This window comes from Apaloderma vittatum, unplaced genomic scaffold, assembly GCF_000703405.1.
Source record: "Apaloderma vittatum isolate BGI_N311 unplaced genomic scaffold, ASM70340v1 scaffold675, whole genome shotgun sequence".
Lineage (NCBI taxonomy): Eukaryota > Metazoa > Chordata > Aves > Trogoniformes > Trogonidae > Apaloderma > Apaloderma vittatum.
In genome coordinates, this window is record NW_009717424.1 from 4,616 (window position 1) to 29,425 (window position 24,810).

General features: G+C 38.5%; 1 protein-coding gene across 1 annotated transcript in view; it reads left to right on the plus strand.

Moving 5' to 3' along the window:
- Nucleotides 1-2,389: 2,389 nt before the first annotated feature.
- The window catches only part of LRIG3 (leucine-rich repeats and immunoglobulin-like domains 3), a gene marked incomplete at its 5' end in the record, with an annotated part of 34,199 nt that continues 11,778 nt past the window's right edge, over nucleotides 2,390-24,810 (plus strand). The window contains 11 exon segments of the mRNA XM_009869864.1: nucleotides 2,390-2,461; nucleotides 2,763-2,837; nucleotides 14,989-15,123; nucleotides 15,757-15,900; nucleotides 17,499-17,503; nucleotides 18,038-18,176; nucleotides 18,486-18,629; nucleotides 19,055-19,198; nucleotides 20,550-20,630; nucleotides 21,286-21,357; nucleotides 21,719-21,790. Coding sequence (XP_009868166.1) covers nucleotides 2,390-2,461; nucleotides 2,763-2,837; nucleotides 14,989-15,123; nucleotides 15,757-15,900; nucleotides 17,499-17,503; nucleotides 18,038-18,176; nucleotides 18,486-18,629; nucleotides 19,055-19,198; nucleotides 20,550-20,630; nucleotides 21,286-21,357; nucleotides 21,719-21,790 — 1,083 coding nt within the window.

A 24,810-nucleotide genomic window follows, 5' to 3' on the forward strand; every position in this document is an offset into this window, starting at 1 on the left:
CCTGCGGATCTGTCCTGTACACAATTCTGTGCAGCCCTGGCTTGGGAAATGTAGTGGTCTCCTCCCTGCCTGTGGCTGTGAGCCAGACACCGGTGTCACAGCTCCCCATCCCACTGGGCCTGATCCAGTTGTTTGGCTCAGAGCACACCTCATAAGCGAGTACCGGTGGAACCCCTCGTAATGCCTGTATGTATGTGCCTGGGATTATTTCTGATGTTTAATTTTAATTGTTACTTTTAAGGGCTGACTCTAGGGAAGCACAAAAGGGAGGATGGAATTTTCCTGGCAACATTTTAACAAGTACTGCGTAAAGGACCAGACGGTTTGGGGAGACTAAAACATGGTTTTACCATCCCCCATGTGCTGTTGGATTTCAGCATTACACCTGTGTCCAAGGGTATGCAGGGGTGGGTGCAGAGAAACCGGCGTTCTCTGAATCTGCAGTTGTGCAGGGCTTAGTCGCAGAGCGGAACACTGAGCTCAGACCCAGAGCCTGGCTTGGTTTAAGCCATCTCTGGTCTGTGTGCTGCAAGGATATGCTGATCATGAGGTTTCTTCACTTCCAGAACTGTAGATGGAGAGTAGACACATCCACGACAGTCAGACCTGTATTTGGCGTGCTCAGTATAGGTGCCTGTGTGGAGTCATATCATCCAGAAAAAGTAAGGAATTCTGGAATTTCTTCACAGATTCAGCTTGAAACATACTTCATGCTATCTTGGCTCATTGAGGACACCAGGACTGTTGGGTGACTGTTCAGTGTTCAATTAACACATGGAAAAGTGTCATGAAGAGTGAGAAATTTTGTTGGCTGATGCTACAGGAGCTCACGGCTGAAGCTGTGCTGATGCGATTCCTTACGTGTGTGCATTGCAGTCTCTCACTGGAGTGAGTTTACGAGCTGCTTAGAAATAGTGCAGCTTTTGTTTGCTGGCTTGGATAAACTCGATGTTAGATGTTCAGCAAGTGCTTCACAGATGACTGAATTGATGCAGGTGTGGTAGTGACAGGCTGTAGTATGGGAGCAGAAAGGTACGTGCTATGGTGGATGAGTGAAGGAAGGAGGTCTTCAGCAGGGCTGGGCATGGTTACAAGCTCAGCTGTGAGTCTGTACCACTTGTGAAGATCTCTATAGATGTTTGAGTTTCTGTTGTCTGGACATTCTTTTATTTCTGTGATGTTTCCAGTACTTCTGAGGCTACAGCAAAAGTTTCTTTGGACTCCCTTTTATGGTGTTGTCAAATGTTCAAGAGGACGTATGGTAAAGATGCATGGTGTCGGTAGGGAAAAGAATTTCTTGACAATGATCAAGAGAGTGTGTTGGATTCTTGGTACCCTGGCTTGTTTTGTAACAAACACTGCAAAGATGCTAACAAGATTTCTTATAAACTGCATTGATACATATTTGAGATCTTCAGTAGAGACTGGTACAAGCAAAGTGCTCAAGCTCTTTCTGCAGATATGATCAAGGGCAGTATTAAGGTGACTAAGGGAACCTACAGGAAGGCTGGGGAGGGACTTTTTACGAAAGTGTCCACTTATAGCACAAGGGGAAGTGGATTTAAGTTAAACAGATTTAGATTGGATCTTAGGAATAAATTCTTCAGTACGAGGGTGGCAAGACTCTGGAATAAATTGTCCAGAGAAATTGTGGATGTCCCCTCCCTTGAGATGTTCAAGGCCAGGCTGGATGAGGCCTTGAGTAACCTGGTCTAGTTGAGAGGCATCCCTGCCCATGACAGGGAGGTTGGATTAGGTGATCTCTAAGGTCCCTTCCAACCTAGGCCATTCTATGATTCTGTGATTCTATGAATATGCAGTCATCTTAAACTCAGAATGGAATTAGGCCTTCTTATGTCTATTTTCTTCTTGACATTGCTTATGGAAGCATGAAAAGAGAACTGAGATTTATGGACAGTCCTCATTGTGTGCTTATGATGTGTACATTGCTTTAGAGAAGTGAGCAGAGAAAAAGATAGAAGTATTATTATTGACTCAAGGATCGAGACTGCAATGAGCATTGGTTTATTAATTTTCCTTGTAACTAAGTGATTACTGTAGCCAAATTTTGTTGTGAAGGGTTGGGGGGAAAAGGGAGAGTGGTGACGCATACGAGTAAAAATCTTAAGGTGTTTTTCATGGGTCTTACACACATCCTGATGATCAGTTGAGGTATAGGAAATTCTTTGACACTGCAGGCAGTGATCAAGGTATTTACACTTATTTATGCCTTGTATAGTCAAATGAGTTTCTAGTCTAATTTTACTAAATAAAGAAAACCCTTTTGATGTACTTGGAAACAAATAACATAATTTGCTTTGAAATTGTGTTGCTTTAACCAATATTTTATGGCAAAAGTGACAGGCTGTTTATTTTTGTAACCTCATAGGGACTTGAGTCACAACAAATTATCTTCAATCAAGACCAGTCTCTTGGATCACCTTCATAGTCTTCAGGAAGTGTAAGTTAATTTATCTTAATTAAAAAAAAAAAGTGAAAAAAAAAACAACCAAAAAAAGCCAACCCCAAACCACTCAACCAAAAAGAAAACCAGCTAGTGTTTGTGTGTGTTAATTGTATATCTGTTTCTCTAGGGGTCATTAGTTGAACAACAAAGATGTTTGCTGTTTTGATATTTTGCGTTAAATAAAACCGGAATTATTTTTGAATTTTGAGGTGGCGCTCTTCAGCTATTTAACAAGTTCAATGTGCATACTTCTCATTAACATCAAAACTGACTCTTCCTTTTCTAATATTAATAGGAAGTTGAACAACAATGAACTGGAGATCATTCCAGATCTGGGACCAGTCTCTGCAAACATAACTTTTCTGTCTTTGTAAGTAAATCTTACTCTTGTCCTTGGTTAGTGGAACTAACTCTTCGGAGTTTGTGGAAATATATGCATGACGGACAGTAAAGTGAAATAATTGAAAATAGAGCAGCTTGCGGTTAGTAAGTTGATTATGTCATATTATTTAGCAGGTTGCTTAAAATGTTTGTAATTGAGCTTAATCCTTGTAGTTTTTATGCTTCCCTCACGTATAAAGACTCCATTAGAATTAATTTATGTTGTGGTAGTGCCCAGAAGCCTCAGCCCTGTTGTGCTAGGCACTGTACAAACATAAGTAAATGTTACACAAACTTGTACAATGCAGACTTTAAAACAAGAGTTATACTCTATCATTATGCATCTTGGCTGAAATCCCACTTGAGTTAAATCATGGCAGAATTCCATTAATTTCAGTGGGCAACATGGGGAAATCCCCTAGAGACGCAGCTTCAGGACAAGTATCTAGCTTAGAAGATGTTTTGCCAGTATCTTTAAAATGTCTTTTTGAGCCATTTTAATGTGTGGCATATTTTTTTTATGACTGCAGTTGATACATGTAATTGTGAAGCGTGATTAGATCTGTTCATTGTTTGTTTGAAAAAAATCGAGTTACTTGGTGTGGCATTTATAATACAAGTATAAAGTTGTAAAAGGCATATAGGGCCTGTAACCAAACCAGTTGATTTTAAAGAGAATTTTAGTCCTGAGGTATCACTTGAAATCAGTTTGATTTTTTTTTACCCTGTGATCTAATTTCTCTAAAATGTTGAAGGAACTGCTAACAAAAATGGTTACTGTCATACTATTAATTGGAAAGAAAGAAAAGACACGTTTTTCATGTGTGGGTTTTACATTTTATCAATGGAAATCTGAAGTGTCTAAAGCTAGTAAAATGTAGCCCTCTGGCCAGATCCTGCCCTTGAATACAAATTGCAAGTTACCTTTCCTGAAGAAGCCCGAAGGGTTAAAACAATACAGTAAACTTTGGAAAGCTGTTCAGTTAATTAAATTGATCACTATTCAATTGCTTACATCTGGTGATTTATAGGGGTTTGTTTTTACTCTAGGCCCAGGTCAGCTAAGTCAGCTGGTGCAGCCGATGTGTCTGGACTGCTCTGTTTGAATAAGAACTAAGTGACATTTGATACTGATGTGGTTTCTTGCAGATCAGAATCAGAAAAGAGTGAAAGAAAAAGCAGATGGTGTCTGACAAATAATTGTTGAATTTAAGCATATCTTCTATTCTGCATTAATGTCGATGTTATTTTTAATCTGGTAATATTCTGTAGTTTAAGCATTTAATTGATCTAAAGAACCTCACTAAAGTTCTTCTCACCACAAGTGCAGAAATATAAGCATAATGAAGTGGTTTATATAAACCTTCTGCCTTAATTCTGATGAATACAAAGTTGAGACTTTGTTTTAGCATCTACTCTACTTCTTCTCATAGAAACTTAGCTAGTTTAGAGGAACCTAACAGCTATGAACATCTTGCAGCTGTGCAAAGATTTTTATATTCCTTTGGGAAAACAAGTGCAAATAGGTGACTGCCTGGATTGATTGTTCTATATCCTCTGGTCACTAGCTTGGTTCATTTACTCAGATGGTCAAACATTAAAACCCCTTTGTTAGATGTGTGCTCTACACTATATATCCTGGCACTTAGGAAAAAAAAAGTATTTCTAAAAGCTGTTATCCTGCTACCAACGCAGTTAAAGCTGGTCTGGTTGGGTGATAGCTTGTTCTTGTTCTAACTTCCATTACTTCTTTGTGGTATCAGGAGATTACTGAATATGAGTCTGCTCCAGCTGAGATTTAATACCTGTTCTACGACCACAGCAGACATTCCTTGAGATTAATATGGCAGAAATAATTCCTTAAGTAATTTAAAGGGTTTATGTTAACTTAATGAATGTCAGTGCGTAATAGTTGTTATGGATGCACATAAAAACCTAAAATCAGGGTGTGGTAGTGCATAGTTCAAAAAGTAGAGCATCTTGTTTCTTTTGCAAAGGTTTCTCTTTAAACCGTAGAATAGAATCATAGAGCCTTTTAAGTTGGAAAAGACCTTTAGGATCATTGAGTCCAACCGTTAACCGAGCAATACCAGGTCCACCACTAAACCATGTCCATAAGCACCACATCTACATGTCTTTTAAATACCTCCAGGAATGGTGACTCTACCACTTCCTTGGGCAGCCTTGATGGTGCTTGACAACCCTTTTGGTGAAGAAGTTTTTCCTGATCCAATCTAAACCTCTTCTGGCACACCTCGAGGGCATTCCCTCTTGTCCTGTTGCTTGTTACTTGGGAGGAGGGACCGACCTCCACCTCACTACAACCTCCCTTCAGGTAGCCATGGAGAGTAATAATGTCTCCCTGAGTCTCCTTCTCTTATAGGTTGGAAGTTGTTTATGTAAAGATATGAAAAATAATTTTATAGAAAACAATATAAATAAAGAGGTATAAACATGCCAGCAGTTGTCTGGCATAAAAATATCAGTAATATAGTGGTATCATAGATGGGTAAATGTTCGGTCTAATGATACATTTGTTTTAGAAGTGAAAAAATATGTTCACGTTTTTATTTTTATTGGATGTTATTTGGAGGAGTTGAATCAAACTGAGTTAATATATTTTAAGTCATGCAAAGAGAACACATATGGAACAATTAGAATGTAATTTTTAGAACAACTCTTCAAAGAGTACTGTACTTGAAACGTCTGATGACTTTCTTCAGGATTTTAAACTTTCATATGAAAGGATCTTGTGGAGCCTTTCCAAAACAAACCACTGTTTCCTTGTGGAGCCTTTGTTCTGACTTTCAAATAATAGCACAAAAGAGGGTGCTAGTCTTCTGAAATTTGATTTGATTACATTTCTTATGAGATACATATATGTTGGTTCCTTACTGTTGTTTGAAAAGCCAGTTGTTTTTCCAAGGAGTTTTCAAGGAATGCTGTGGAAGTGGTGCCCTTCTTTCTTGACAACATCTTAGTTGTTGAAGAAACTCTCTTCATGCAAGATTTCTTTTTTTCTTGGCTTATTAGTGCATGTCACTCAGCTGTGGAGCCTTAGAATTTTACCTGCTCTGCAAGAATTTTCTTGCCCTGCAAAGGAAATTATGCTACTGGTATGTCTCAATGAATAATAGTGCAGGTATCTTTATGCAGTACTGTATGTCTGAATTCTTTGAACAACATAAACAAGCATGGGTGGCTTATCATGTTAGTGTAGTTTCCATTTCTGGAGCTACCTCATTTATAGCTATCTAATTGATATTTATCTAGCTTTGATATTTACATGGCTGTTGAATTATGCAGGAGTAAACATACCCAGAATAGTAGATGTTCCCAGTTTCATGGCCACGGTCTGTCTGTAACATGAAACGATGCCAACATTTTGTTTTTATGGCTGCCAGCTGAGAGTTGAACACCATGGGAGAGAAAAGTATGAGGCAGGCACACACACTCCCCCCACCATGGGAAGACCTCGTGTCTGTGTGAAGGTAGAAGCACATGCAGGTACACTCTCATTACACAGCTGGAGATGCATCTCTGGTTTTATTCATGTGATGAGCATGTAGTCGCATGACATAAGGAGAGCTTCTGAGCCTCCTGGGAACCTGGGAACTGCTGTGAACTACATGGGTGCTACTTTGGGCTAAATGTGGTCAGGAGGCCTTAGGCTTGAATCTGCAATGGCTTGCCTGGCACTAACGGGTGTAATATGTTCTGGACAGAGTAGGATTCAACTTTCCTACCCTACTGTACAACCTTACTGACCCCACCTGTACTTTAAGGCAGTTAAAGCGAGGAATCAGATGGCTGTTCACTTTTGAGTTCTGAGGTCATGAAAAACATTGCCAGTACTGAGGAGGTTTCTTGAAATGTGGCCACTTGTTTGTTAGGTGCTGGACTGACTCCACAAGTCACTTTTCTTAAGGCTTTCTACAGCCTTCAGTTGCTATTGCCATTTTGCTGACGTACGCTCAATTTAAATGCATTGTCTTTGAAAACATGTATCTTGTGTCCTGCATGTTTAAATAGATAAATGGACAAAACGTATATACAAAAAAGCTTGGTCAGGAGATAAAAACAGGACAAAAGGACCGTAAAGTAACCAGTCTTAGCTGCATTTGGGGTATCAAGTTTTCATAGTATGCAAAAACATTTCAGCTTTAAATATAGCTTTCTGATTAGCCACTACAAAAAACTCTGATTACTTCGTTATGATTACTTTGTTGTTTCGTGAAAACTTTTGAAAAGCAAACCTAAAAGTTATAAGCAAACTGCTTTGCTGTAAAAGTACAAATTCATTCTCTTCAAAAAATATTCTAATCACTCAAAACAAACAAAAATGCAGGGAATGCCTGAAAAGTTTTTTCAGGTTCAGATGGTAGTCTGTGCTCTGAGTGGGAGGTTCTGCTAGCTGCTTATGGAAACCACACAGATGCAGCAGGGAATTTATTGGGGATGATCTTCAAGTTTTAGTGTATACGAGGCTTCATAAATAAGCTCTGAAATTATAGAATTAAATTATCAGAAGAGCCCCAGTTTAGCTTTGTGTGTTGCTCTATTAGCTCCTTCCTGCTACCTTGCTTAGTTTTTCATTAACCCTGAGATCAGTCATGAGTAAAATTTTGTCAGTGGATGGCACTCCTTGCTCTGATCTGATTAAAATCCTGTTGATGAAAGACCTGGTTACAACGTGATTATTTCCTGAGGTTGGTAAAGTATTGTGCTATCAGATGGTGGAGACAGAGCTAACTCCACTGTGATACAAACCTTTAGTGTATGGAGCTTATACTGCAATGTCAGTGTCTTTACTTACAGGGCTTTCAGGGTGAAGGGGATTGTTCGTGCTACCTAATTTAAATATGTAATCTGAAATAGGGTTTTTCTTTATAGCTGTTGAAACTAAGTAAACTAACTCTTAAGTTGAAGTGGCTTATCATAGATCTTTGCTAATCAAGATGCTGAGCTTTTGATGAAAGATTTGTAAATTCCTCTGTATTTTAGGCAGCTTTGTGCTTGCTTTTGTTCTCCTTAGTGGGAAGAATACGTTTACCTTCCTCATTTAATAGAACATATACCAGTCACTAATTTTCATTCTTGGTTAAAAACCAAAAGTAATTGTAGTGTGGCAAGAAAAACCCCACCTCTTACAAAATTTCATCGTACACTGTCATATCCTGGCTTTCATTAACCAACATACAGCTTAAATGCCTGTCTAACTTTATGCACAAATGTAGTTACTGATGAAAAGTGATTAATCCCTTATACTATTTAGAAGGAATTTGATTTTAGTATTGTGTGTCCATTTCAGTTTAAATGTGGAAAAGTGTATTTAAATATGTTTTATGGTGTGGTATATTTAAATATGTTTTATGTGCATCCCAGATTATCGTTCAGATAGTCAGTTGAAGCAAACATGCAAAGTAGATTATACATTTGTGCGAGCAGGCAAAGTGGAAATAAGAGTGATAGTTTGTACTGTGTAGCAGTATATTAATAAGGAAAACTCCTATTAAGGCCCTTCTTTAGAGAAATAAGTTTTTTTCATAAACCTTGTTTGCAAGATTATTTGTAATAGGATTAGGTATGAAAAATCTGCCTCTTTTTCATCTCGTGGTAGGCTGGATGTGAAAGCTGTGTGTAAAATCCAGGAGAACACAGTCTCAGTTCGCATATAGAAAGCTGCAGTCACAAGAAAGAAGTTTAGATGCAACTCCTGAAAATGAAGGCTTACATTCAGTACGAGTGGAGGCCTTTCCCTTCTACGCTTGCCAGAGAAAGTGGTATTGTGTGTTTATAAAGCTAGCATACGAAACTGAGTTCTGGCTCCCAATATTAAGAAATGTTGGTCAAATATTTTACATCCTTGTCATCTCTTCAACTACCACTTTATTATGGGAAGGATTAAGATTTGGATGCTGCCTGGAAGAGTTTGTTTTGAAGAAGGATTGAAAGAACGGATAGAGGAATGCCAGACTAGGCTTCAGGCATAAGGCTACTTGGAGAAAGTCCCAAAAATGAGAGTGGTGGTAAACCATGTGTGACTTGGGCTGAAGTTACAAGTAAAAAGCTAGAGCAAAGCAACTTACTGGAATTAGTTCTTGCAGACTTTGACATTTGGTGTGGAGACTAAGAGGAAGTAAATGAAAAAATTTGAAAAGGAACCTGTCTTAGTCAGTCTTACAGACATAGAAACTAGGTTTTTATGGTAGCAATTTTGACCGAATGATGGGAAAGGGAAGAAGTATGTAGAAACCCAGAGTTTGTTGTAGCAAAAACATAAAACTAGTGAGAGCCTAGACAAATGCTTTTGCAATGAGAGTGGAAAAGAATGCATATTTTATGAGCTATTTGCTGTGGGAAAAACTGGCATGATTTTCTGATAAACAATGTTAAAGAAAAAGATGAATTAAAAAGAATAATGGATCAGAAAGATAGTGAATAATGTTCCCATGTGACAAAAATGTAAGAATAGCAGGAAATTATACTGAGGAAGAGGTGCCAAGTTGTATGGCATACAGTACAGAGAATAAGGGGAAATCACAATGAAGTCAAGAGTTGAGGTACAATACTTAGTATTGGAGTTGCATCCTAGAAAAGTGGTAGGTGGTTATTGCAAAAGAGCAGTGAAATGTAGTGACTCGGTGCCTTGAGCTAAATAGAAGTGGGTAGGAGAACGTCCCTCAGCTTCCACTAGGAGTTGAGATTAGGAGTAGATTTAGAAGGGTGGGCGGTGTCAAGTGCCTAGACCTCAGTCAGGGCCCTCCAAAAGGGAGGGTTGGCTCTATAAGGATAAAAGGTAAGGTGTTTGTAGTTAACAAGTCCGTACATTAGATTAGAGAAGTGATTTATAACACTGGAGGCCACCATGCTGTGTTTAATCTAGATTACACTTAAAATTGTCCAAGATTTTAGTATTAAGTAAGTCACAGAGTGCGCTAAGTCTGCAATGGGTTGTTATTCCAGTTATCAGCTCACGCTGAAATAGCTGTGCCTGCATTACTTATGTTTACACATTCATTTGACTACCATGTGCAAAGGAACTTGTGATTATTTGGGAAAGGCCAGGAAGCGAAATGGGAAACAGGCTCCAGGATACCAAGAAGAGAGTTTGGAAGGAAAGTTTAATTAATTACATATTAGTATTGTGACTGTAATCAGTAGAAAATTACTATGGAAGTATCATGTATTTGGAAGTTTGGTCTTCTTTTTGATGACGAGAACACCTCTGGTCCTAGAGTTGTTTCATTCTACATCTTTCTTTTCCTCTTGTATTTTTGATTTAGGAATCAATAAATCTTTGGTCCTAAGTTTTAGACAGGGTATCAGTAGCCTACAGAGTTCTGAGTTTTCATTTACTACTTTATGCCTGTATACCACAAAAAGCACGAAAAATAAGAGCAGAGACTTGCTGACATCTGGCTTGAGAGAGGAACGACAGGCGTGGATCATGGAATGAAGGAGACCTTCAGAAGAAAGAACAGCTGCTTGCCGCAAGGAACATGAGAAGCCTGTGTGTGAAGGAGACAATCAGACTTGCAGACCTACCAGTAGGACTGGAAGTGAGCCAGAATCCTGGCTCTATTTCTGGCATCTTCATCTCAGAGAAAAATGGTTTTAACTTGAAAGATTTCTGTATCCAACAGTTGCAAAGATTCAAAAAACGGGATGTTCTTAATTCGTGTGGTTGGGTGTCTAATGGTGAGAAGAGCACGTAGTCCCATTCATATCAGGGAATTTTTTTTTTTTTGTAAGGATAGTATTCAGCTTGAAACCATTATTGCAATATTTTAAATGATATAATTACTCATTACAGTCTGGCTGATTTAGGTAGTCAAGTGAGTAGAAACTGGAAAAAAAAAAATCTTTTTCTCTCTTTCTTTGTGTAGGAATTATCAATGTACGCCTTAAAGCTGTACAGCTACAAAGCATGTGTCTTCTCACACTTTGATCTTTCATCTTTACTATAAATTATTTTTTCTTTTTGCTTAAATTAACTTCCACTCAGTGTCTTGACATCATTGTTTCTTCCAAGAACTCCTAAAGCCCGAAGGAGTTTGAGGGCAGGAGGGGAGAATGGAAGAAAGAACAGATGGTATGCCAGGAGTCATATGATGTCAGTAGGTGAGTGGAGGGAAGAACAGGTGGAGAAGCCGCAAAGATTTGAGGAGATGTGGAAAAGGAGACTGTGAACTGTAGTGGCACGTTATGATGACCACCTGCTACATGCTCACATGTGGACAATCACATCTGCTTTGCCTGTGCTTGAATATGGCTGCGTCCAGTTCAGCTCTGATCTGGAAACCATGCAAGATGATCAAACTAAACAACTATGAACCCCAGCATCTTGGCTTCAGCGCTCCAAAAAGTATATCTAGCCCTAGCAGCACACTTTTTTCTCCTTACATATCCTCTTAGTCTCTAGCAAGAGACCCCACTGTGATTTCATGTGTCTGTTTGCGAAACAGATTCGAGATACCCTGCCTCTTGAGGCTTAACTGGGAGACAGGAGATACCATATTAATCCAAAATCACACAAATGTTAACACAGCTATTTTACATCTAAGAGCTTTGGAGGACAGGCTGCACAGACATTTCTCCAAAATTGTCTTTCTGGACAACTTGGTTTTTTACCATGTTGCTCCACCTCCAGGCTCCTACACGTGCTCTTCGTCAGGATTATGGTGCAAAATAAGACTTTTTTTGAGAAGAGATTCTCAAAACACAGCAGATCAAGATCTGCTTGGAAGAAGGATTTATGCTGGAGAAGGAAGTGCAAGAGTATATATTTATGCTGAAGATTTTGAATGGAAACAAAAGATAGGACTTTAGGTCTTAATCTGTTTCTGAGTTGGGGTTTCCATGTTATAGGATCAGAGTAATGATGCTTGCATATTATTTCTCTGAGGTAGAAAACATTGAATATCGACAATCTTTATGAAGAGATACTTAATCGTACTGTGTCAGATCTTTTGGGTTTTTTTCAGCACGTAAGAGCTATTAGTCTAAATGATGTTAACTAGATCCTTTACAAAATGGATAGAAAAGTTGCTGTCCTGCTTTATATTCCCCCAGAGGCAAACAAAGTACAAATCAATATGTCAGATGTGTTGTAGCTGTTTATGTAGAATGAATCTTGAGATCATGATTGATAGGGCTGTTATAGATGTTTTGGCCTAGTGGTATGGTTCAAGTCATGAATGCTGAGAGGGAGAGCTAAGGTTTCTCATCCCCATAATGAAAAACTGATATTCTGTCTTAAGCTGATATTCACAGAGACTTATGCAAAAATAATTAAATCAATCTGCATTCACTCTTGAGCTGTTGGGTTTTATTTTGCTGCAAGTCAGGGTGTAGGCACTTAAATTGTAAGATGCATGTTTGTATTCGTGCATATATTTTTGGTGATTTGATCCATGTGCCTTGGTGCTCCTGCTGCTTCAGTTGTAACAAGAGAAGCTGTAAGGAAGCTGCCGCGCGTTGCAGTTCCTCACACTGGAGAAATTGTGATCCAACAGCTGCAAGTGCGCTTCTGTGAGAACTTGGTGCACTGGTTCTCTTGTTGCGGGGGATCTCTGTTGCTCTGATCTCCTTTGGAGGGTCTCTGAAAGGAAACCAGTGTGATGTGTGCAGCCACTTTTCTTTGAGCACAGTAATAACAGCACTGCTGGAAAGTTGAGGTTTTTGGTGGTGTGGGGTTTTGTTTTGTTTTTTCGCCGTGAACGATCTTGTATGTCATTGCACCGACACAGAAGGTACTGTTTGCGTCTGTCTTGACAATGGGGTAGGCATGCATTACCAAACGTGCCCTTCTTGTCTAACGTTGATGGTGGTTTGGCAGTTACAAGGAAGCCAATACTTGCTTTTATTTGTTTTACTTAAGGGATTATCATGTAGGAAAACCAAGTTCGAATTGAAGTTTCTTGTTTTAAGTAAAATTCGGCCTTAAAGTAGAGCTGTTTGGATATGTTCAGCGCTGGATAATCTCTTTCCAGGTGTGAATTATGACACTTTTTTTTTATAGAAGACTGGACTAGGATGCTGGAACAATAAGGAGAGAACCATTCAGATATTTTACATTTGAATAGCATCTACAAATATGAGTAAGGAGAAAAGTGCAGTGAAGGCTGGTTCGGTATTCATTGTGTGCTGGACTAGGACTTTGATACGTAGCTCTGTTTCAGTGAACAAAAGAAGTTGCTTTCTCCCCACAGCATGACCTTACCATCTCAAAAAAAGAAAAATATTCCTTGAAACAAACAAGCTGGGTTCTTTGTTTGTTTGTCTTTGTTGTATCCTGGTCTGTGTCAGGTAATTTGCCAGTTAGTTTAAATGCTAATCTGAAAGCTGTGTAAGAGTTTTATTCGGTTCCATTAGGTCCAACTAAACTTTGTAATACAGGGGCTATTATCCTGCCAGTTGTGAGGAATTTCTGTTTTATGGAGCAATAGTGACACAAAGACAGCACTGTGCAAGCCCTCTCAATAACTGAACACTTTTCACGCCGCAATTTAGAAGGCGTGCAGTTCAGGAAATTGCTGGCTTCTGCTGGAGCACACTTTTACTGCAAGGAAAATTTTATTCGTCACTCAAGTAATTGGCAGTTTTAATACCTTGTTAGTAATTACCTTATAAACAAACTAATGCATAAAGGCAAGACTCTATGACCTGTTATCTAACTTGCAGTCTTATTTGGCGGATGGACTCGACACATGGTCGCGGTGTTTGTTGTTGTTTTTTATTAAAGTAATTTGTTTCCATTTATTATAAATACTTTCAGCTAAGAGTTAAAAAACATGCAGTGTGCCTCTACCAGACAGCCTGAGGAATGAAACACGATACAAGCGCAGCATTGGAGGGGCTGCAAGATCACTTACCCGTTCCCGCATGTGGTCAGAAGGCCTATTAATCTGACTTGTGGCTCAGTTTCTTTGAGTCAGGATTTTTTTGTCTTGAGCAGTAATCTCCCCACACCCTTAGAATATGTGAGAGTTGTCCATGCTATCCTAAATGTGTGGCTTACTATTTGATCCAGAGCAAGTATTTCCAATAAAGGCAAACACCTTCCAGAATCAACATTCGTGTTAATACTTTTCCTGAAATTGCCTTTGCCTGGGGAGAGCTCCTAAATTTTGATCTTTCATCATAAGACAGAATGTAACACAACCAGAACTGACGTGAACTCCCCAAGGTAACAAGGATCATTTGGGGTTATGTTCATTGAATTGGTCATGATCTGTTTTCCCCTATGTACCATTAGTCCCAAAATAACCCTGTGTGTGATTACATGTGTGTACGTTAGGCAACTGTGATGGAAGAACTGGTAGGCTGCTGGGCATGGACGTGGAGTGTAATCTCTGGAACAATTGGAAGTGAAAGAAGGGATGTTCCTTATAGTAGGCTAGAATACTCATGTCTCTAAATAGTTGCAGAGTTTTTGTTGTGGAATTGGGTGTGATGCTGAGCTGAAGTTTGACCAGACACGAAGTCCAGAATCTCTGCAACAAGCTGTAAAAAGCAGAAAAGTTATTCTTTTCTAACTCACTAGAAAAATCTGTGGCATGAAATACTAGGTCTAATTGCAAAACTAGATAATTTCTTTCTAAGAGAGTGCGCTGTCATCCATCTTTTCTAATCTAGCTCTTTTTTTCTGGAAATTCAGTCTGATTTTCATGCCATAGGAGTTTTTGAAAAACCGTGAAACACTATGTCTAGCTGCTATGATGTTAATTTGGTTGAAATAAAAACAAGTTTCGTGTCATTACAGTACTGTTAAATACTGTTCAATGCAAATACAAGATATTTCTACTGTTCAGAAATAGATGATCATAGAGTTTTCCATCTTGTTTTAAAAGCCATGAGTTGCAGTAATTGGGTTGTAATGCAGGTTTTTTCATCTTGTTTGTTGGGAATATGTTTTAAGAAATGTTGTTGAACACAGTTATTTAGAGCATTCCAATTTGTGATTTGGCATGGCTAGCAGTGAATATTATGTCTAGAGAGCACACTTTATTGTTTTTCTTTAACTAGAAATTATTCTTAAGTGAGGGAATTAAGAACTGACTTTCATCAGTCCTGTGTAGTTAACAAATATTTGTTCTGGAAATAGCAGTCTTTTGACTACTGTCCTTAAATTTCAGGACTAGTAACAAGATTGCCAACATCTTGTCTGAGCATCTGAAGCCGTTTCAGAGTCTAGAAACTTTGGACTTGAGCAACAACAACATATCAGAGCTAAAAATTTCATCGTTTCCATTGTTACAGCTCAAGTATCTGTAAGTAAAACTTAGAGAATTATTTTTTTTCTTTCAGATTACTTTCAAAAAACTTGTTGGAAAACTTAAATTGAAGCTGTTTGTTAAGGTACTAAATCTTCTTTCAGTTAGATGCACATCAAATATTTAATCCTACTTTCATCTCTTGAGTTTTAACATAAGCTGCTAACTTGAATACGAGTTGTTGCAAGGAGATGCTTTATTTGATAAAAAGTGAAGGTCATTATTGTGAGGTGAAACAAATGGATGTGTCTCTCAAGAGAAATAATTACGTAACAAACGATCTTAAGTTCCCCATGATTGGGCTAGTCTTGAGTTACATGGAGTTTGATGGACTTCCTTAATTCTTATTGAGTAATAGAGCAATGCCAGAGCTATACTGAGTGAGAATAAAGTAAGAGGGTTACAATATGCCATTTTCTGCCAATAATACACTCTTGCAGACTAGAGCAAAATATTGCTGGTGAAATACTATTTGACCATAGAATGAGCTGTCAAGAGCTCTAATTAATATGATAAATGAAATTCCATTTATCAAGGAGAAGGCAGCGCAAGAGCTGTATGTTTCACTACTTGGTATTAAGAATTTATTGAATAACTGTAAATTTAACCTTCCAGACGTTGTTTCAACAGGTACATTAACAGTAACCGAATAACCTCGATGGAGCCTGGTACCTTTGACAATTTGTCTACCACACTTCAAGTATTGAAACTGAACAGGAACAAAATTTCAGCAATCCCTCAAAAGATGTTTAAACTCTCCCATCTGCAGCACCTGTAAGTGCAACCTACAATTGACTAATTGTTTTCAGGTTTTCCAAAGCACTGGTAGTGCTTGAACTTTAGCCTTTAATTTAATGAGAGGCAGAGTGAGACAGACACAGAAAACATATTACTACAACCCTTACTAACTGCAGCTTTGTACTGAACAAAACTAGTCTTATATATTGGTGAGAAGTGAATAGTCTTTGTGTTTAAAACCGTGTTTGCCTATTAAAAAGAAAAAAAAAGAAAAGGCTGGAGAAGGGGTAATAGCAGTATTCATGTAAGAAAGCACTGGAAAAAATGAAGTAAATCTGTATAGTTCACTACAGCAGTTTCTTACATATTTCCTGGGGAAATGAAGGGAATTGATTTGCCTTCAGAAGGTATGACAACAAGCAATATGCTTCACTGGTACAATGCTGTCTATAAATGTTTACCGCATAAATAATAAAGTTATTTGATATGGAGGAGTATGGGGAAAGACTTTTTTTTTTAAACTACAAGTGCAGGAAGTTGGCAAGAGGATGGGCTAGGACTGCACTTCGTCAAATTCTGAATAGTTATTTTCCATATTAGATAGTCAAGAGTTAAAAATTATATTAGGTTGTTAACCTTGAAAGTGAAAGGTCATAAGAATAGCAAAGTGTTAAGATTCTTTACACATCTGGAAACAGTGACTGTCTTTCTTGTATACAAATGCAGGAAGAGTTTAACTCAAGCCTCATTAGAAGACTATGAAAGAAGTCCTGAAAAGCTCAGGATTTATTAGCAATTTTAATAGACTTTGTGATCTTCAGATTCAACTGAAATTTTGGAAGTTGGTGATATTCTTGTCTGTTTTTGTCTTAAAAGTTCTACTCATTCATAATTTAAGGGGTAGGGTGACATATTAGGTGGCTAATCTGCCAAGAATTTATGTTATAACCTGAAAAAAGTATTCAGAGGTGGAATGGAGAAGAACTGAAGGCTCTTCTTACTGATTACTCTTCACTGCTTATGCACATTTGAACATAGGAATAAAAGTAGAATTTTCTTATCAGGTATCTGTTTATCAGGTAGGGTTAACATGAGGCTGCCAGTGAGGAAAGCTGAATTCTCACAAGGTTGAGAATCCGAAAATAGTTCTGGCGTAACTTCCCCTGGGGAAGTAAATTTTGGAGGGAGAGGTTTCTTCGTGGTTTAGTAGGACGCAAGTTGATAGATCTTCTTGAAGGGGAAGATGATAAAGGGCCTTTTCTTTAATATTGTCTAATCCTGTCTCTTTATACTGTATATCAGTTGTTACTAAGAAATAAACTGTTGGTTTAGCAAATGGTGGCTACTTTAAAATCCACTGTTGTAAAAATAGTTAACATTGTTCTTTGTGTTCAGCTGGACACCCCTTTTCCTGTAGCTCAGAAATTTGGAAAGCTGCTCAGAGTTAGTGCAGGGTGTGGAGTTAAAAAGGACCAAAGCCAAGAAAGTGTTGTAGAGAGCAGGAAGATAGTAAACATTGACTACTATTGTCACTGCAGTTTGCCCTCCAGCTAGTTACACCTTAAAACTACGTTTTGGGATACACAGAAGTTCCAACTTCTGACCTACAAGAGGTATGTATAGTGACAGAAGAGTGAGTGTCAAGATCACCTGAAAAGGAGGGAAGGAACTGTTCATAACTAGTAGTGGAGAATGAGGGAGGAATGTGTAACCAATGGTTGGCTCCAGATTAAGAAAGAAAGGATCACCTAGAATATTCAATTTTGCCTAGCTATCACAACTAAAACATTTTAACTTTCTCTTTCTGAGTGATTATTGATTGCAATTACAAGCTAATCTTAATGGCTCTACTGCTGGATAACCCCCAGGAACTTGCTTCCACTTTTGAATTTGTGAACAGGATTAACCGTGACATTCCAAGTCTACAGGGATTCTTTAAATCTGAAAATCAAGGAACTACCAAGTACTTGTACTCAGTATCAGGAAGGCAGGACAGTGTTAGCATCATTAAACATAATGTATTACAGTAAAACATTTGATTTTTGTTACATCTTGTATCTGTTGTTTTATGTGCAAGAGAAGCATTTAAATAAGGTTTCTTTCCAGATGGGAGAAAAGTTGTTGGCATACAGGTAAACATAGTTTGCTGTAACTGTAAATTTTATTGATGCAGGGAGCTGAAACAAAATTAAAAAAATAGATGGGCTTACTTTCCAAGGACTTTCAGCTTTGAAATCATTAAAACTGCAGAGGAATGGGGTTACCAGGCTCATGGATGGTGCTTTCTGGGGATTGACCAACATGGAAGTCTTGTAAGTATCATCTTTTTTGCTGATAGGTTCTGCTATGCTTCTACATATTAAGTAGAATTGCACAGAAAGAATATAATTACTTGATGAAATTTAAAGATCTTTTTGAATTAAGTTGTCCTAGCATGATTTGAAAATCAGAAAGCAGTCATGGGTTAACATGTGGGAAAGCACATTCTGAACGCATGTGTACAACTCCAGATACAGATAGAGGCTGCAGCTGGTATCATGAAGACAGATGTTGAGCCATGGCAAAGCATGCAGGCTGCTGAGTTTCTAGAGCTTATGTCTTTTATCTGTGTGTGTTTGTAGGCAGCTGGACCATAACAACTTAACAGAGGTAACCAAAGGCTGGCTTTATGGTTTGCTGATGCTGCAGCAACTCCATCTCAGCCAAAATGCTATCAGCAGGATCAGTCCTGATGCCTGGGAATTTTGCCAGAAGCTCAGTGAGCTGTGAGTAGCTTTTATTCTATTCTAGTTTTGAAAGCCGGGTACGTGCCAAAGCATGAGCTTCTTACCACTGATCTGTGATTTTTTCATAACAAAGTTTCCAAGGTGACAACAACTTTTTTGTATTTGAGACAGTTCAATTTTATTAAAAGGTTGCGGCCAACCGTGACTGCTTCATTTCACCATGGCAGTTGTATTAAAGCTGTAACACAGTCATTTTCAAATGAAAGAAATTCATTCTGCAGTAATTTGTGAATTGTTGGAAACGATACACAAGCTATGTGGTCAAAAATGGTGTGGTAGGTTTTGTGATAACTGTAAAGGAAAAAAACTTTTTCCCTCTGTAAAAATTCACCTAGGTTGAACTGAGTAATAAGCACTGCAGGATAACCATTAAAATATGGGGGTTTTTTGCCTTGAATTTGCAGAGATTTGACGTTCAATCACTTAGCAAGGTTAGACGATTCAAGCTTCGTTGGTTTAAGCGTGCTGGTTGGACTGTACATTGGAAACAACAAAGTAAATTACATTGCCGATTGTGCCTTCCGGGGACTTTCCAGTCTACAGACTTTGTAAGTTGACAAACTCAATCTTTAAGGTCAGAAACCTTAAGAAAAATCTTCAGTGTTTATAGACTTTTTTTCGCTTATAAGATATGCAAGAACCTGTTGTTAACTTTCCCAGATCAGCATATGTTTTTCTTACAGTGGGGTTTTTTTGTTTTCAGAATAGTTGGGGGAAGCTGTTAACTCTGTGCACAATGGATAGTGGTAATTATGATTTGAGCTTCCAGTGACCTTTTGGAAAAGACATGTCTCCATCTGAAGGCAGCCAGCAGCGCTGCTACCCACAGGTTTAGGGGTCTGGATCATAGTTGTGTCTAAACTGATCCAACGTTTTCCCTCCTGGTAGAAGTAAGAAGACAAAACTCAAAACTGTATTGCTCTGTATGCTTGTTGCAACTTAAACGCTTTAAGCATTTAAGAATTTTTTGAAATAGCTTTTCTTAAAGGAAGGGGAAGAAAGAAGTGAACTATCATCTAGATATATTCCACTTCATTAAAATCTTCCAGTTGCATACCATTGACCTATCTGTTAGCCGAATGAATGAAGTGGTTGCCTTCTCTCTAGGTTTTGGAAAAGGCGCTAACGCTTTACGGGGGTGCAAATCATTTTTCAGGTGTTTGCTCACATACTTGCACTTTGGGCATCTAGCAAAGATGCAGTTCTGAGGGAGGTGTAAACTGTGGGGGTTTTAATTATACAGAGAGGTATAGATCGTAAAGAGAGGAAGTTAGAGACCTGTGGGGTGTGTAGGAATTAAGTGTTAGACTTTTACTCGTAGATTTTTTTTTCTCCTGTAGCTTTACCGTTTTGATTCTTTGCCGACACTCTGTTCTTGTTAAAAATCTCTAACCTCTTTTTACTTCACAGATAATTAAGCTAGTGTTGTGGCTAGTTTAGAGTCTAAAATTGATTCACTTTTATTAATCTCCATATGTTCTCTGTGTGTTAGTGTTATGAACTTACAGAGGCATGAGTGTGTTTTCTTTCGAAGGGGCAGTGGTTGGTCCCTTCCTATGGCACTCATTCTCATGTGATAGTTCTGTATCTGAATCTCCTTGTAGGGGAATGCAGGCTTGTTTTCTAAAAATACTTAAAATTTTTGGATTTGTGATCTTCTTAATTATCAGTGGAAAAAGTACTAATAGTCTTCAAAGTCTCTCAGTAAAAAGTGAAATAGCTAATCAGGAAAAGCTTCTCTTAAAAAACTAACCAAAACAAACGCCAAGCAAACAATAAAACCACCTACCAGAAAGCTGTTTTAGAAATTGTTTTAAATAATACATGCCTTTGAAGAAGCGTGTACCTTGATCTTTCTAATAGCTCTTGTGGTTTGATTTCCCCGCCTCTCTTAAACAGGGATCTGAAAAACAATGAAATATCATGGACTATTGAAGATATGAATGGTGCCTTCTCTGGACTAGACAAGCTTAGGAAGCTGTGAGTATTGCTGCAATATTTGTATTTCAATATTCCTCAGAAAAACTGGCTTATATTATGTGTGTTTCAGGGGACAAACCCAATATTTAATGATGTTATATTTTTATAGTCGAGATGATTTTTTTTTGTCCGTTACTGTTTAGTTCTCTAGAAAATGTTCAATTTCTGTAAAAGAAATTCCAGATTTTTCAAGTCAAACTAATCTGAAATGTTTTAAATATTACCAATGTTAATGGAAACATTTCTCAAAGAAGGAGCGTTTCCCGTAAGAAGTCCATTATTTGACAAAGACATAGTGTCAGGGATAGTCTTTGACAAAGTAATGCAGTGTCCAATGGAAATCATTTCATGGCATTGGAATTTTCAAATGCACATGTGAAATAAAAAGATACTTAAGTGTATATATTTAGAACAGTCCATATAACTGAATTTATACACATTAAACATTTTCTAAAATCATTATAAAATCTAGATGTTCACTCGAGGGGAATAAATGAGTATCTGTTGGGAGGTGAGACATTTTGCTACATGGTGGAAGGTTGAATGGTGAATATTAGTCATAGTTTAGAAATAAGTGCCAAAAACGTGTTGCTCAGCTGAAAAAATGCTTCTCTTTTATTGCATCTTTTTTGCATAGTGTACTTCTGTTTTTCAGGATACTCCAAGGAAACAGGATTAGGTCAATTACAAAGAAAGCATTTTCTGGTTTGGATGCACTTGAACACCTGTAAGTAACAGAAATTTGCATTTAACCCAACATTGGAAAAATCAGTTTTTATACTAATTGAAATAAAAATAGGACAAACAAGCCTAACTTAATGACTTTGAATGAAATACCTGGGTTGCTACTGTGATCTTGAGAAGGTTCATTTATTTCGGAGCTATACTGAGTATGAATTTTGTAATTATTCCGGAAAGTATTATGTATTATGCGTGCTATAAAGCTCCTTAATCTTATCTCTTTAGTTCTTGAACTAGCAAATCCTTTGTATATCGCTAAACTATTCCTTGAGTCTTAAATACGTTCAGTTTAATAAGTTACTTTTTCCTCCTCTAATGTTATTTCTAATGTTATTTTTCTTCCCTAGAGATCTAAGTAACAATGCAATTATGTCAATTCAAGGAAATGCATTTTCACAAATGAAGAAACTCAAGGAACTGTAAGTAAAGACATCACCTCTATTAAATACATACCTCCTTATGAATAAAAGCCTTGTACGATCTTGCCTGATGCAGTGATAAACTCCCACTGTAATCTCTCTGAAGTCATGTAGAAAGGGTATGTCAGTGTTTTGGGTTTTTTGGTTTTTTATGTGATGACCGTATTTAAGTGAGATAGCACAGGATAGGAGACGTACATTTTCTGCTACATTTGGTGTCTAGAGTCCTTATTTTAAATTGGCTGATCTCTAATAGCTATTAGATAAGGGAGACTTTGATGTAATGTGCTATAAGATCAGCAGTGCTATCACTGAGCTGAAGCTTACCGGACCAGTGAAATGCAGTGCTGTAATTCTTTTGTAAAGATCTGGATGTCAGTGCTTATAATTGGGCCCTTCTATCCTGTAGTAGTAAAGGGACCGATCTTCAGAGAAGTCACGAAGCGGTCATTGGGAAGAATGTATTCTTCTAGTGAGTTTTCAGCGGGGAGGGGTTTGTCCTCTTACCCTCTTTTTCTGTTGATCAGTACAGTAAAGTGCTGTCACTGTTCCTTGTGTTTTGATCACAGCTAACTCTTCCTCTTGCATATGTCTTCTCTATTCATATCAGCCTTCTCTTAGTCAGATCTGTTGCCCTGAGCTGCCCTGTGGATAATCTGTGAACAAAGTAAAGAATAACAGGAGGATGCTGAACTGATTGAATGGAAACTGCCTGAAGCTTGTCTGGAAGTTTTGTTTTGTGTTCTCCAGACTCCTGTCAAGTATCACCTTAGCATCTGGCTCTCTACTTCATCCTATGGTATTCTCCATGTTGGGTGCTATAGAGAAAGTAATGAGGAGCCTTTTGTATTTCACAGAATCTAAGAACAGCTGATGCTGGAAGGGACCTCAAAAGGCCCTCTGGTCCAGCCTTTCATGGAAAAGGGAGCCTAGATAAGATTATCTAGCATCTTGACCAGCTTTGGCTTGAAAACCTCCATGCTGGAGACTTTGCCATGTTGCTGGGGAGCTTGTTTCAGTGTATGTTTGTTCACATGTATGTTTGTAAATGTAAAACATTTCTTCCTTGTATCTAGACAATACTCAGTTCATTCAAAGTTCAGTTTGATGTTACCTATATCCTGGTGTAGCTGCAGCTGCTCTGGAAAGCAGCAGCCATGGTTCTACCCATAGCCAGAGGTTTTCTGCCTTTCCTCTTTCTTTGGTGGGATCTGATTGTCTTGCTTGAGTAGTTTGCTGAACTCAGCCAACTTCAGGGCAGTTCCTAATTTGGCACAAGAGGAGCAGTGGGAGCACAGCGCTGACAATTAGGGATTGATATAGATGGTTTGTAGATGGTTTGTGATGGAATGACAGGCTAATACTGCTGAAGGAGATGTAAGATGCTACAGGATACCAGACTCTGGAAACTTCAGTGAAATAAAAATTCAAGATTAGTTGGGATTTTTTTCTGTACTTCTCTTGAAACACCTGGTAGACATCCATTACATCTTAGGAAGATGTAGACAGGTGGTAGAAAGTACTTTCCTAGAAGTAAGATTATTCAGTGTTAATTCCCATCTAGTAATTTTACTCTGAGACCCCTAGAGAATAAATCTGAAAATAACGTGACAGATACCTGCTGCATCAGGGTAGCAAAATATGCTGTGGTTTTTCTGCCTCCTAAGAATTATTAGCAAGAATGCCCTTAGAACTTCAGTGAAAGATGACCTTTTTCATCTCAGTGTGAGCTGGCATGCAGTGTTAGTGTGAAAAAAGAGCACATAGATGTTCTTCCTTTTCTTCAACAAAAAAACAAGAGCTGCTATGTCTTCATTTATCTTTAAAGCTGTTTCTCTCCCTGGAACATAAATTATTTTCACTTTTCCTTCAAGTATAGGTAAGATTTGAAGAGTTTTATTAATGGCTGTGTTTTTTAATGTTTTTTTAAGCATAATAATGAGTTTACAGCCAAAACTGAGAACTCTTCCTGCTTCAACTCCTGACCCTAGATGCTTCACAGAATCTCCCTTTGTTTGCTTATTTCTTTCCCCTCGGTGAATGTAGCTACTTGCATAGGTTAGAGATAAGCTGATAACCAGTTCTGCAGTTGTTATTTCAATATTTGGCAGTTCTTCAACTCCCCACTCACAGTCTTAAATATCTTCCCCAATATAAATTCTGACTTAAAAGGATATGAGGGACTGCAATTGCCTCAGAATTTTTTAGTGTTAGCTTCCAGAGTGCCTTGCTTCTGGACAGCCGACTGTAGTTTTGTACCCCAGACAGTACAGTAATACCTGACTGCCTGGATTCATATTCGTAGCAGAAACTGGGAGTTTAGGATACCATGTCTGCTTTGTAAAAATGATTTTGCACTGGCTGGTAGCCAGGTGTCCACCACTGCCACTCTGTCACTTCCCCTTCTCAGCTAGATGGGGGAGAAAATATAATGAAGGGCCCATGGTCTGAGATAAGGACAGGGAGATCACCTGCATCTACTGTCCTGGACAAAACAGACTTGATTTTGGGGAAATTAGTTAAATTTATTTAACAATCAAAGTGAGAGATGAGTAATGAGAAAAAGCAGATCTTAAAAATAACACCTTCACCTCGCCGTTACCTTCTTCCTGGGCTTAACATCAATCCCAGTTTATCCACCTCCTCCCCCTGAGCGGCGCAGGGGTCAGGGAATGGGGCTTGCAGTCAGTTCATCCGATGTTGTCTCCACAGCGCTCCTTCTTCCTCTGGGGGAGGACTCTGACTCTTCCCCTGGGCCACTGTGGGGTCCTTCTCACAGGAGACAATCTTTACACACTTCATCCAACGTGAGTCCTCTCACAAGAGACAGTTCTTGACAAACTACCTCAACGTGAGTCCTCTCCATGGGGTGCAGTCCTTCAGAGGAAACTGCTCCAGCGTGAGTCTCCCGCGGCATCACAAAAGTCCTGCCAGCCAACCTGCTGTGGTGTCGGCCTGTCTCTCTCTGTGGGTTGCAGGTTCTGGCAGCAACCTGCTCCCGCTCAGGCTTTCCACACGGT